The sequence below is a fragment of the Fusarium verticillioides genome, chromosome 11 (assembly GCF_000149555.1).
Source record: "Fusarium verticillioides 7600 chromosome 11, whole genome shotgun sequence".
Taxonomy (NCBI): domain Eukaryota; kingdom Fungi; phylum Ascomycota; class Sordariomycetes; order Hypocreales; family Nectriaceae; genus Fusarium; species Fusarium verticillioides.
This window is the reverse complement of record NC_031685.1, coordinates 929,224-941,324: the sequence shown is the minus strand read 5'-3', so window position 1 is coordinate 941,324 and position 12,101 is coordinate 929,224. Positions and strand designations below refer to the sequence as shown.

The 12,101-nt window shown below is 47.9% G+C and overlaps 5 protein-coding genes across 5 annotated transcripts; 3 read left to right on the top strand and 2 right to left on the bottom strand.

The window, feature by feature from the left end:
* Positions 1 to 380: 380 nt before the first annotated feature.
* On the top strand, positions 381 to 1,406 carry FVEG_10881 (3-hydroxybutyrate dehydrogenase; the record flags this gene model as incomplete). Its single annotated transcript, XM_018900049.1, has 2 exons — positions 381 to 683; positions 738 to 1,406. 2 exons carry the CDS (start codon positions 381 to 383, stop codon positions 1,404 to 1,406), a joined length of 972 nt encoding a protein of 323 aa, XP_018758245.1.
* Positions 1,407 to 2,218: 812 nt separating this feature from the next.
* On the top strand, positions 2,219 to 4,203 carry FVEG_16908 (hypothetical protein; the record flags this gene model as incomplete). Its single annotated transcript, XM_018906145.1, has 9 exons — positions 2,219 to 2,313; positions 2,370 to 2,574; positions 2,627 to 2,696; positions 2,750 to 2,905; positions 2,960 to 3,221; positions 3,276 to 3,816; positions 3,864 to 3,909; positions 3,960 to 4,042; positions 4,099 to 4,203. The coding sequence occupies 9 exons, from the start codon at positions 2,219 to 2,221 to the stop codon at positions 4,201 to 4,203; spliced, it is 1,563 nt and encodes a 520-aa protein (XP_018758246.1).
* Positions 4,204 to 4,964: 761 nt separating this feature from the next.
* Positions 4,965 to 6,067, bottom strand: FVEG_10884 (hypothetical protein; the record flags this gene model as incomplete). Its single annotated transcript, XM_018900050.1, has 5 exons — positions 4,965 to 5,273; positions 5,324 to 5,584; positions 5,638 to 5,702; positions 5,752 to 5,842; positions 5,890 to 6,067. 5 exons carry the CDS (start codon positions 6,065 to 6,067, stop codon positions 5,038 to 5,040), a joined length of 831 nt encoding a protein of 276 aa, XP_018758247.1. The 3' UTR covers positions 4,965 to 5,037.
* Positions 6,068 to 6,560: 493 nt separating this feature from the next.
* Positions 6,561 to 9,071, bottom strand: FVEG_10885 (hypothetical protein). Its single transcript, XM_018900051.1, has one exon. The coding sequence runs from the start codon at positions 8,550 to 8,552 to the stop codon at positions 7,308 to 7,310; it is 1,245 nt and encodes a 414-aa protein (XP_018758248.1). The 5' UTR covers positions 8,553 to 9,071; the 3' UTR covers positions 6,561 to 7,307.
* Positions 9,072 to 9,350: 279 nt separating this feature from the next.
* Positions 9,351 to 11,717, top strand: FVEG_10886 (hypothetical protein). The gene is made up of 4 exons (XM_018900052.1): positions 9,351 to 10,063; positions 10,115 to 10,518; positions 10,572 to 11,098; positions 11,147 to 11,717. Exons 1-4 carry the CDS (start codon positions 9,754 to 9,756, stop codon positions 11,508 to 11,510), a joined length of 1,605 nt encoding a protein of 534 aa, XP_018758249.1. The 5' UTR covers positions 9,351 to 9,753; the 3' UTR covers positions 11,511 to 11,717.
* Positions 11,718 to 12,101: the final 384 nt, after the last annotated feature.

Below are 12,101 nucleotides of genomic sequence, written 5' to 3'. Positions count from 1 at the left end.
GCTCGTAGAGGGAGCGCATAAAGGTGCTCAGGCAACACATACCCTTTTCGGCATGGTGAGTCTGAACCACCGTGGGACCATCATGAAGGGTCCCCCTTCCTGATCAAGTTATCCAGCTAATCGGTCGGACTCATAGAAAGTTTTGGAACGAGTCCAGTCCAGCTATTGTCATGCGGCTCGCAAATCTAACCCCGCAAAGATCTCCAATATTCTATGGCCCATAGTCGAGGATGGGGCTGATGCTTGTGATGTCTTGGCACGTTATCAAAGGAGGATACAAAGGACATCATTCAAATATGTAATGGGAGCTAATCGTTCCTCTTGCTGTTCTCGTTGTCACTCAATACTATTCCCAACGAAAGCAAAAGAACACACAGAACATGTCGCATTCTATCCGAGGTAAAACAGCCATTGTTACTGGCGCTGGCAGTGGCATCAACCTCGCATTTGCGGAACAGCTTTTGATAGGTGGATGCAATGTTCTTTTTGCCGACCTCGCTCTGCGACCTGAAGCTCAGAAGCTGGTGGACGCTTATTCAAGCGGAGCCGCAAGCACAAGCCGAGCTGTTTTCCAGCAGACTGATGTGACTAACTGGTCTCATCTCGAGCGAATGTTCGAAAGGGCAGAGGAGGAATTCGGCGACATTGACATTGTCTGTCCCGGCGCTGGAGTTTACGAACCGGTATGCACTCTAGGCTCTTCTAAGCCAATTGCCACTGACGCCGTAATTCTTTAGAGCTTCAGCAGTTTTTGGTATCCTCCTGGAACCCCACAAAGCAAAGATGCCCTCCACGGTGGTCGCTATGCCAGTATCGACATCAACTTGGTTCATCCCATCAGGACAACTCAATTGGCTCTGTCTCGTTTCTTGAGATACGAAAAGAAGCCCCGGACGATCGTTATAATATCGAGCACCAACGCCCAAGACACCTGCTTGTCCACAGCGATTTATGATGCGACAAAACATGCGATTAGCGGATTCGTGCGCGCGATGGCCAAGATCGACCAAGTCGGCGTCCGTATTGCGGCAGTCGCACCAGGCATCATCAAGACGCCTCTCTTCATGGAGAACCCAGACAAACTTGCGATGATCGATACCAACAAGGATGTTCTGGTCGAGCCGTCCGAGGTCGCGAGTGTCATGGTCGCCTTGATTGAGAGAGACAGCATCTGCTCGGCCATTGACCAAGCGAGAACTGGACCACAGGACATAGAAATCAGGAGCGGGTCAATCATTGAAGTGACCAAGAACCGAGCTCGCGTTGTCAACGCATATCATGATCCGGGTCCCTCGGGTGCCGGGGCAGTTGGTTCCAACTTTGCCGCTTCGGAGTACACTACGTTGGACTTACTCTTGAAGCCAGGATGGGGAGAACCTAGTGTAAAGGCGAGCAGCAACCTTTGATCAGATCATCAGAACAGAATATCTTTAGCAGAATCTCTACCAAATTGATTCATATGAACAATCGTTAATGCATTCATGGTTTAGTAGTGGTCCCTATAACTTCGTTTAAATCCTGATACTACAGCAGCTGACTCCTAAGCTCTGCTACTCGTGGGTTGCAAACTAAAGGCTTCTAATCATATTGTCGGTTGGCTAGCAGTACCATTACGTGTGCATAATATTGAAGCGCCTCCAATATCACGAGAGGCGGCTAGGCCGGAGGTTCGATAGACGTCCATTCAACCGCCGAAGCTCCGTAACTGCTCTGCTACGTAAAGCCGCTTGCGATAGGCTAAGGCATGTTGCACTCGGTCTGAGGGGGATCGAGGTGTGACGCAAGCGCAGCTCATTCAACTGAATCGTCACGCGCTTCAAGATATCTCGATATCCTATCTAATTGACGTCCGTCTCCGTGCGGCGAACTCAGATAAGTGGCCAAACCGTAAAGGGGTTCGCGATGCCGCTACTCCCAGCAAAGTAAGTCCAGACTGTGCCCTCCTAATTGTGCCTAGTGCAACGCGTGGGTTACACCAGAGACCGCGATCTCGCTACATTTCCCCGCACGATAACGAGCATCCCTGGAAAGGCTTATCTCGGCACTCTTGGCCCTGGGGGAACTCCTTGGCATTCTTATCAGCTCGCTTGCAGTCTATCAACGCTTCGCGATGTGGTTTATTTAAGATATATCCCATCGTGTTGAACGTGTTTACTGTTGAGAGCGACAAGGACTCGCATAGATCAAGACTTGGCAGATATCGCCAGCTATTTCCACCATGGCCGACCCGACTCCTCACCAGGTTACAGAAGGTCACTTGCGGCCGCGTCTGAGCAAGTTGACTATGGTTGCAATGACGTTTGCTATTCTCAAGTAAGCAGATCCACATTTCCCCTCGTGATCAAAGACTCAGTACCTGACTTCTACAGCACTTGGATCGCGTTAGGTGGCACAATTGGCATCGTCATGCCATCCGGAGGCCCAGTCGCGCTCTTGTACGGCTTCATCTTCTGTGTTGCTTGCAACTTTGCTCTGGCGTTTAGCCTGGGCGAGCTAGCAGCTATCTGGCCAACAGCAGGCGGACAGTATCATTTCGTATATGCTCTCAGCAGTGAGCGATGGAAGAGGTTTCTGGTATGCCTGAGTCTCCGGTACGCTAACATATGAAGAAGCTAATAATCTCCAGAGCCTATGCGCAGGATGGATCAATATTGCCGGTTGGCTCACCTTGGTAACGACCGAAGCGATCTTTTCCGGTGAGTCTTCCTTACCAGACAAGTACTTGGACCCTTTCCCTGACTGAAATCAGCCATGTTCATTGCTGCCGCTATTGTCGTTGCGTCCGGGAGATCGACACCAGTCGACTCTTGGACAACATACCTCGTCTTCCTTGCCATTATCACATTTTCGACCATCGTGAACATTTGGGGCAATTCGATCCTTGGACCTTGGAGCAACTTTGCTCGTAGGTTTATACTTGAAAAAACCTGGGATATAGCTTGCTAACGTTATTATCAAGTTTACTGGTCAATTGGGAGCGTGGTCATCATCAGTATCATTCTATTATCCATGTCAGAAAAAACCAGCGCTGAGTTCGTTTTCACAACTTTCAATAACGAGACAGGATGGTCAGATGGAATGGCATGGCTTCTAGGTCTACTTCAATCCGCTTTGTCATTAATTGGTTTTGACGCGGTTCTGCACATGACTGAAGAAATGCCCAATCCCCATCTGGATGCTCCTCTTGCAATTGTCTATGCTATCGGCGTTGGCGGTTCTACGTAAGTATTACGAACCTGGCCAGAGCATTCTGCATGAAATACTGACCTCATCAGTGGCGTGATCTTCATCTTGGTGATCCTCTTCTGTTTGACTGATGTCGACAAGTTGGTCAGCTCGCCGACCGGTCAACCCCTGATCGCTCTTTTCGACCAAGCCACGAACAGCAGAGCAGCCTCTACCATCATCAGCTGCATGCTAGGTTTATGTTTCATCCATGGCACAAACGGATCTGTCACCACCAGTAGTCGACTGATTTACTCCATGGCTCGAGATAATGGCTTCTTTTTCTCTCGATATTTCAACCACATCAACCCAAAGTTGGAGGTTCCAGTCCGCACGATCATCTTCACTTATATCTTCAATGTGTTATTTGGTGCCCTTTATCTGGGACCTACAGTGGCTTTCAACGCGTTCATCGCGTCTTGCACCATTCTTCTGAACATATCATACGCTTTCCCAATCTTTGTTTTAGTCATTCGGGGCAGAGGCATCCTCGCTCCGCATCAGCACCCTCATACGCCGTGGAAGCTTGGAAACTTCTGGGGATATCTTGCCAACTGGACAGCCTGTCTCTATGTTTCGGTAACTTCAGTGGTATGTTTGTTTCCGCGAAGTGGAACGATATACTAACATGAACACAGCTTTTCTGCTTGCCTCCATCGCTACCCGTTACTGGAAACACAATGAGTACATTTTTTCTGTCCTTTGTAATTTATCGTCTGCTTATATCATCACAGATTATGTTTCGGTCGTCATAGCAATCTGCTGCTTCGCTATAGCGGTTTATTGGATTGCTCGCGGCAAGACCTTTGAGGGACCTGTAAGTCTTTTCTTTCTTGCATGTGGGCCGACGTATGATCCTGATTGGTGGCTTAGAACCTCGAAACTATTATGGCGCAAAGAGAAGAAGTGGTTCAAGAGCCTGGCCATGGAAGAGGTGGCGAGAAGGAAGATATGCATGATCATTCTGTGTCTGCCTAGATAAATAGTAGATTCACCTCACCGGCGTTCAATAATAGTCAACAGGTTTCCGTCGTCAACTCATTATTTTGTTTCAAAGACTGAAGCTACGCTCGCCAATCGGTGCAAAACATGGGGTATCAACAATAGCACTTATAAGAAATCTTAGTCAGTTCCTTACATTTATATCAAAGGAGTCTAAGTCGAGCTAACGGCCATGTAAGGGCGAAGGAGGAAGGAATAGCGCATGGAATACTGTAGACGTTATGGAGACAGCAGGTCTGAAACAAAGAGAAGGTGTAGGGTAGCAATCAGTCGATTTTAAGGTCGAGATTTAGCGATTTTAGCCGATGGGATTCCAATTTGAGATTTCCAACCTTTCCGTAAATGGAATATCTAGAGTGCTTATCTCTGATAAGATAACGCTTATGGCAGAACTGGTCTCATCAACTTACCAGTTGGCTCGAAAACGAGTAACTATGCTATCTCAGACTATTCCACTGTATATAGGGAAGTTAGATAATTAAGATATATCTCTATAATATTATATATTCTCTATTATATTATAATATAGAAATACCTTAATGGCAGTTAACAGATTCGAAGCAAATTATATAAAACATTATAAAACATCCCTTCAAGCTTTATTATATTAACAGAAATTAAATATTGGTCCGGTATAGTCAATCCCCAAAATGTGGATATGTAAGCTGAAAAAGCAACATACTACAGTAAAAAGGACTTTTTACAAGACAAATTCCTCGCCAAGATCTTGATGATCCACGCCCTTTCCCAATAATGGTAGAGAGATCCTCTCATAGATAGGGTGATACCCCTAAGGCAATGTGACAATCCTTAAACCGTCTTGCTTGCATCCTTTGGTGCATCACTCTTGCCGCGGATGATGGTAGAGAGATCGCCGAGAGGTAGCATGATGGGGAAGTCAACCGACATGAGGATAAGAGACCCGAACAAATACCATCCGATCAATGATATAGCGAACAACAAACCCCCTCCGGCATGCTGGCACTTGAGCGCGAGATCTGCCTTCCCTTGAGAAACGGAGAAGAAGGCAGCGGCAAGGCAGGAGACTGTCTCAAGGTTAATGAATGTTGTAGGAAAGAGAGGTGGCTGAGCTTACAGCAAGGGACAAGAAGGAGGAGGATAGAAAACAGAGCGATGTTTGTTCGAACAGCCGCTATAGTGTAGAATACGCTTAGTATAGCCATGCCAACCAAGAAGAATGAGAAGGTCGAAAAGAATTGGGGTTGAGTGAGGCCATTTGCAGCGGTACCATCAGTCGAATAGGTGCTGTAAGCACCGGAGTCAGGGTCGATAGTAGTAACGAGTGTGATGAAGAAGCCTCCGAAGGTGAAAAAAACGGTCGACGGAAAGGTGTTTCCTGGTAGGCCGATGTTAGCTGAGGAATTGGAACCATGAGGCGTTAATTGTTACCTAGAATCCATTCACCGATGCCTCCCAAGATGAGGAGGATGCCACCCAAGCCGAGGTAGGCACCGCTGTGATCTGTTAGCCAGTGAATTTGGTCAAAGGAGTAATGGAACCTACACGTTGGCAGCGGCAGCAAAGCCGCCAGATCCCTGCCATCCAAGCAAGCCAATGGATAGTGGTGTGGAGCACAGCAAGAATCCCGCCAAAGCTGTGCTCGTAAGTATCATAGGGGCTATTGGGGACAGTGCTACATACCAACTGGAGTTGGGTTGCCAAAGGTCTTTCGAAGATCTCCTTTGACCCTGTTCTGCGGCTGAAGATAAAGCTGCTCGAACAACTCTGGCGAGATGGGGATGCTCTGGGCGGTGTGGACGTGGTCCATCTCTTCGCCATCGCTTCGAGACTTGCCGTTGACACTGTTACGGGGAGACATGTTGAGGTTGGTATATGAACAGACGCGTTCGTGTCCGAGCTTGGTAGGTAAGGGTTATGAGAGGCAGGGGAGCTCAAGGTTGATGACGACGAACAATGAGGGGAAGCTTCAACACTTTATAAGCTGTAGCATAGCTACCAAGAAGGAATAGAGTTTCCATATGCCCGGCCCTCGGGGTGATGAAAAACAGCGGAATGGCTACATCCTAACACCAAGAACTGTTGATCTCCTACTAGCGTCTGTTCGTTTATTTTCCGTCCGCTCTAGCCTGGGTTGATAGTCTGGGGAAGTGGGCTCTGTCTGGAAAAGGCATGCGAAGATGTTACATTGGCTTGCATTCAGGTGCATGCACAAGAGACAGCCAAGTCCAAGCCAATCTAAGATCGCCCGAAATGCCGAATCGGTCTTGAAGTGCCCAATTAACGCGAACCTCCGTTATCGCGGTTATCTCTGGTCCATGGATAATTAGAACCCGGGATGACGATCAACTCTGAATACTCGATACGTGGATTAACAGGACACGGTGGCTTGCAGCCATATCTATGATAAACATGGGGTTGAGATACTTTGATATGCCTTAGGCCTCAATTCATTGCAAGGGAGACTTTACTAGTTCTAAATCAAGGAATGCTCCATCAAACTGACCGAGAACCTCAAGGGCTGTCCTTGGCAAGATGATGCTTGGACACCAGAGTCCATGTCATCCGGTCGAGCGGCAGACTATATAAACTACAGACGTATTGATCAAGAGCTACACCAGTATTATATACCATTGTCGTAGCAAAAATAAGCATAGCCCAGTTGGCGAAGTGTTTAGAATAGTGCGGCGACCAATAAGCGCAATCATGAGCTGAATGCGGAGCGGAGACGGGTCCGAGCTGCGGGATCACCTCCGCACTGCAACTCGACAAGAACCAGTCACGAGTGAATGAGATAGACTAGCGAGATGAAAGATCCAAAAAGAAAGCATTGACATGAAGATCGTGGTACATTTGATAACTAGTCTGATGATGAGATTAAACAGGTTAGGTCGGTGTAGAAGACGGTGAGGGGATGCGTGCGGAGGTTGCGGATATCAAATTACCGATATCTACCTTTGATGCTAGTCAGGTGTTGTCACTACCGTGGGTAACAGTTATCCAATCTGATAAAAGTGCGGGTGCTTATTTGCCAGATATGCTTGCGCTGACGTGTGCGCTTTGACGAGGAACGATACCACGTCAACGTCCAGATCGACAGATCAGCTAGATCCGGTGCCTTCAGCTTTGACATGTTCCCACTCACTGTCCTGAGTCAGTGCTTCGTCCTCTTCAGGGAGCTGCTTTTCCAGCCCATCAAGAATGGCTTTCAAGCCATCCAAGACCTTGGGATTATTCACCCTCTGAATCCTGTGCTCCAGCTCCCTGATCTTATCCTTCAACTCTTGCGTTTTGACATCAGCTGGATCAACTTCCTCGGCATCTTTCTCTTCTTCCTCTTGAATCTCGTTCTTCTCTTCATCCTGCAGTTCGATACCGTCACCCCAAGCTTCCGCAAAAGCCTGCGCCATGTTGTGATCCTTGATTGCAAACACAATCTCATCAACGTATTCCCATCTCTCCTTTAGCTTTGACTTATCGTATTTTGGAGTGAGAACAGATTTCCAAGCTCTTGCTATTTCGCCAACGGGATTTCCGTGCGCGCCGCAACCCCAAGCTCCAAGTACAAGCCGTTTGCACCTTTTGACCATAGCAATCCGCATAACGGCTCTCATCTTGGCTTGCGCCGTTTCGCGATCCTTCTTGTTGGCGTACGATGCCACTCCGTCCTCGCCAAGCTCGAATTCCGGGCCGCGGATCATTGCTGCCGTGATGCAGTCGACGTAGAAACGATCCTTCTTGTCTATATCATTGCCGTCTTCATCTCTGAAAACCAGCACCGTCGGAGTCCAAATCGAGGAGAGTTCAGGGAGTCGGTACCACTCGTCCTTGAGAGAAGGATATAGCGTAGTGCGCATACATAACGATTCCTCTTGACTGTTTGCGCCGTTTAGAAATCCACCTCCAGGGTTCAGAGGCGAACCCATGTTCAAGATGGCCACATGAGCTCTGGTATTAACAAAATCTGTTTTGACGCCCGCTGGCGTCTCAATATTGAGAAGGTCTCTTGCAGCTGTAAGCGTATCGACTTCCCTGATTGAGATTCTTGGTGGTTTAAGCTTTGCCAAATCCTCGTGGGGATCTTCAGCGCCTTGCGTAAACTTGCCCTTAGTTGCTGCATCGCCCTTGTCGTCTTGTTTCTTTAGAAGCTTCCCATATGGTTCAGGTAAGACAGTGGCGTTCATAAAGGGTATGAGCTCTGCCGAATTGATTCCTTTCTGAGCACCGGGATATCCAGTGAGGAGGCTGGGGATAACCTTGTTGATGGTGGCTTTGGCCTTTTTGGAGCGTGCATCTTTGCGAAAAGCCGCTGGTGGTCGGCCGATAGATGGCTCTGTGCGTCCCATAGTAGTATTCTGTCACTCTCGCAATTATTTGTGAGATGAAACCAAGAGCTTTGCGACGTTGATGACTCAGTTTGAGATTGTCAATTCGGGCGTGTCCAGTGGACACCTTTTGGTTGGGGACCTTGATGAGCAGCGGCCCAGATCAGCGTACAACTACCTACAAAGGTGCTTCGGGCTTGGAATAACTTTTGTGGCGATAAAGAAATGGTATCGCAAAAATATTCGCCAAATGAAGCCTCATGGAGACGTCAAATGCGCAGACTGGGTCATCGCCACTGATGACTGCCTGACCTCGTCACATGATCAAGACCAAGTCCGTCTTTCGGCCGAGAGCTTGAATACGGAAAACACCAAGAAGCCGACAAACTTTAAACTCACGATACATGATACGATAATTGTAACAATATGATCTCGATGTAAATTGAAGAAATCGAAAAAAGATTCATGATGTAACTTTTAGCCACGTATTCATGGCCTCAAAAAGCCTGTCTTGGCATTTGTTACCAAGACATGGAACAGATTAACTCATAACAAAATCACATGAAGTACCACGTCTCAATATTTATAATCGCTACTTACTCTACAGCCCAGCAGCATGTGATCAGCCTTGCCAGCCCATGAATAGACCCAATCTCTTAACGATCAAGCCTCGGTCGGAGTTTTGGTAGGGAACGCACGGCAAATAGTGGACTGATGCGATCCACAGTCGGCTTTTCTCGTATCCATTCCCCCCTACAAACTCCGTCGGACATTTTAAGCATGATTCCAGCAGCCCAAGCTTCTTATCTCTAATTAACAAAATCCTTGTCTAGCACCTGTCAAAACCACGTTTCAGTGGATCCAGAGAAGAATTATGGAAAATGTCGGCGCTGTCAGACTGCGATTTCCCGACCACCCAGGAGAGATTATACAGACTTCGTCATCAAGATCTAATTACGTTCCTTGATACCCGCAAGATCGAAAGGTGCTAGACCCCCCTTCTGCCCAAATCTGGATCTCACCACGCCCAAATCCGTCCTGTGACTCCGTTGTCACAGCAGAAATCACCTGTTGCTCACCCCGGCTTCGAGGCCCGCTCACCGGCGCTCCCGACGAAATGGAACCCCGATCTCGCCATATTATTATAAAGGGCTCGTCCTCCCGTCTTGGAAGTCCTTTTGAGGAATAGTATGAGCAATCATTGCAGATTCACAACATCATCATGTCTTCTAGACCAGATTTGCCTAGCTCTTGTGTGAGCGACGATGAAACACTACGACAAAAGACACCAGAGTCCAAACCGCGACATAGACCGCTGGTAAAACTTCTTTTTGACAGAACGAGAGTTGATCAGGCTGTTCAGAATCATAACTATCCTGGATCAGGCTCCTTTGAAGATCCGTTTGTTGTTAGCTGGATTCCTGATGATACAGGTAACCCGCTCAATTGGCCAAAGTGGTTGAAATGGACTATCACCATGGTTTCAGCCGCGACATGTTTTGCTGTCGCGTTTAGTTCTAGTGCCTATACAGGTCAGTCTTATAGCCCTCGCCAATCGATGTAGCTGACGAGTCATATGACAGGTACCATCGTGCCGCTCATGATCCACTTCAAAGCAAGTCATACACTCATCACTGCTGGTGTTTCATTCTACGTCCTGGGTTTCGCCGTCGGACCTCTCCTCTGGGCACCACTTTGTGAAATCTACGGTCGACAAATTATCTTTATTATCAGCTATGGCTTGTACGTCGTGTTCAGTGCAGCATGCACAGCAGACAATGGCGTCGCTACTCTTTTGGTCCTTCGCTTCTTCTGCGGTACCTTTGGCTCATCGCCCCTAACCAATGCTGGAGGTGTTATTTCCGATATCTTTAATGCTGACGAACGTGCTATTGCTATGGCATTCTTCTCTTTGGCGCCTGCACTGGGACCTAGCTTGGGTCCTTTCATCGGTGGATACTTGAGTGACGGTCAAGGTTGGAGATGGGTAAGTTGAACACCTTCTTGACTTCGGGATCACACACTAACCATATTCTCCAGGTGATGGGACTGATGGCCATTGTTGCCGGATTCTTTTGGGTACTCGATATGTGCTGTTGCCCAGAAACCTACGCACCCTATATCCTCCAGAACCGAGCCGACTTCTTGTCCAAGAAAACTGGCAAGGTCTACATCTCCATCTACGAGCACCAAGGCAAGGCCGATCCGCCATCCATCGTCCTCAAGAAGGCCCTTGTTCGTCCCTGGCAACTTCTATGTTTCGAACCCATCGTCCTTCTTCTCTCGATTTACGTCGCTATTCTCTTCGGAACCCTTTACATGCTCTTCGGCGCATACCCTGTTGTCTTCCAGCTTGAGAGGGGTTGGTCTGCTGGTAAGGGAGGTCTGGCCTTCCTTGGAGTCGCTGTCGGAATGATCAGTGCCATTCCTACGATCGGTCTCATCAACATATGGTACATGAAGGTCACGAAGAGGTTCGGTAGCGAACCTGTGCCTCCCGAGTATCGTCTCCCTGGATGCATGCTCGGCGGTATCTGTGTCCCTGTTGGCATGTTCTGGTTCGCATGGTCAGTTCAAGTCTTGTTTTGGTACATTCCTATACTAACAATGAACAGGACGTCGTATCGTTCCGTCCATTGGATGTCACCTGTAGCGGCTGGTGCCCCCTTCGGTCTCGGCATGTCTCTCGTCTTCCACAGCATCTTCAGCTACCTCATCGACTCATACACCATCTACGCTGCATCGGTTCTAGCATCAAATGCTGTGCTGCGGTCCCTTTTCGGCGCCGCCTTTCCTCTTTTCACCAAGCAGATGTATGATAACCTAGGAACTCAGTGGGCCAGCTGTGTACCGGCTTTTCTATCACTCGCTTGTCTACCGATGCCTTTCATCTTCTTCAAGTATGGTCCTGCTATTCGAAAGCGATGTAAATACTCGGCAAGGGCCGCACAAGCGCTGGCTATGGCAAAGAAGGGCTAGATTATGGGGGGTTGCCAGATCATTTCTTACTAATCTCTATTTAATACTGGGTCTTGATATTAATGGACCAAAAGTGGCATACGAAAGAAGTTATGGAATCACCTTAGAAATAGAACATTACACCAGCTATAGATTATATAGAGCCAACTCAACTTTGTACTTTTCTCCCAAATATGCCTAACGAGACTGAGTCTCTTCATTCTGCACGCTGAATTGGTAGAGTTCTCGTGAGTCAGTAGGGTACAAGCAGCAATAATTCTATATCATGCTGCAACGAGAAATCCTTTTCCTCAGTTCGCCGCACAACTTCCGCCAACTGGAAATTGATGGGTCGGGCTTCTCACCGCCAATGGTAGCGCCAAAAGAACCCTGGCGCGGAAAGCCATTGTTAATGAGATGCGCCCTTTCTCGAAGACTTGGACCAGCAGACCGATTCATGGCCCTAGTAGAATAAAGGGACGTTCACGACCTCACGCTAAGTAGCCACGAACTATCGCAGAGAACCTTCGTATTTTTAAATGACATCAGAACAAAGCATTGGGGCATCATTTGAAGGAAGGGGTATAGTTGTTTTACCCATTATAGCCCTCT

Excerpts from the sequence above, each read along its gene's own strand:
- FVEG_10886 (XM_018900052.1), top strand. The coding sequence starts at position 9,754 with ATGTCTTCTAGACCAGATTTGCCTAGCTCTTGTGTGAGCGACGATGAA. Across the intron at positions 10,064-10,114 it reads TAGTTCTAGTGCCTATACAG|GTACCATCGTGCCGCTCATG; the intron begins GTCAGTCTTATA and ends GTCATATGACAG. Across the intron at positions 11,099-11,146 it reads GGCATGTTCTGGTTCGCATG|GACGTCGTATCGTTCCGTCC; the intron begins GTCAGTTCAAGT and ends AACAATGAACAG.
- FVEG_10885 (XM_018900051.1), bottom strand. The coding sequence starts at position 8,552 with ATGGGACGCACAGAGCCATCTATCGGCCGACCACCAGCGGCTTTTCGC.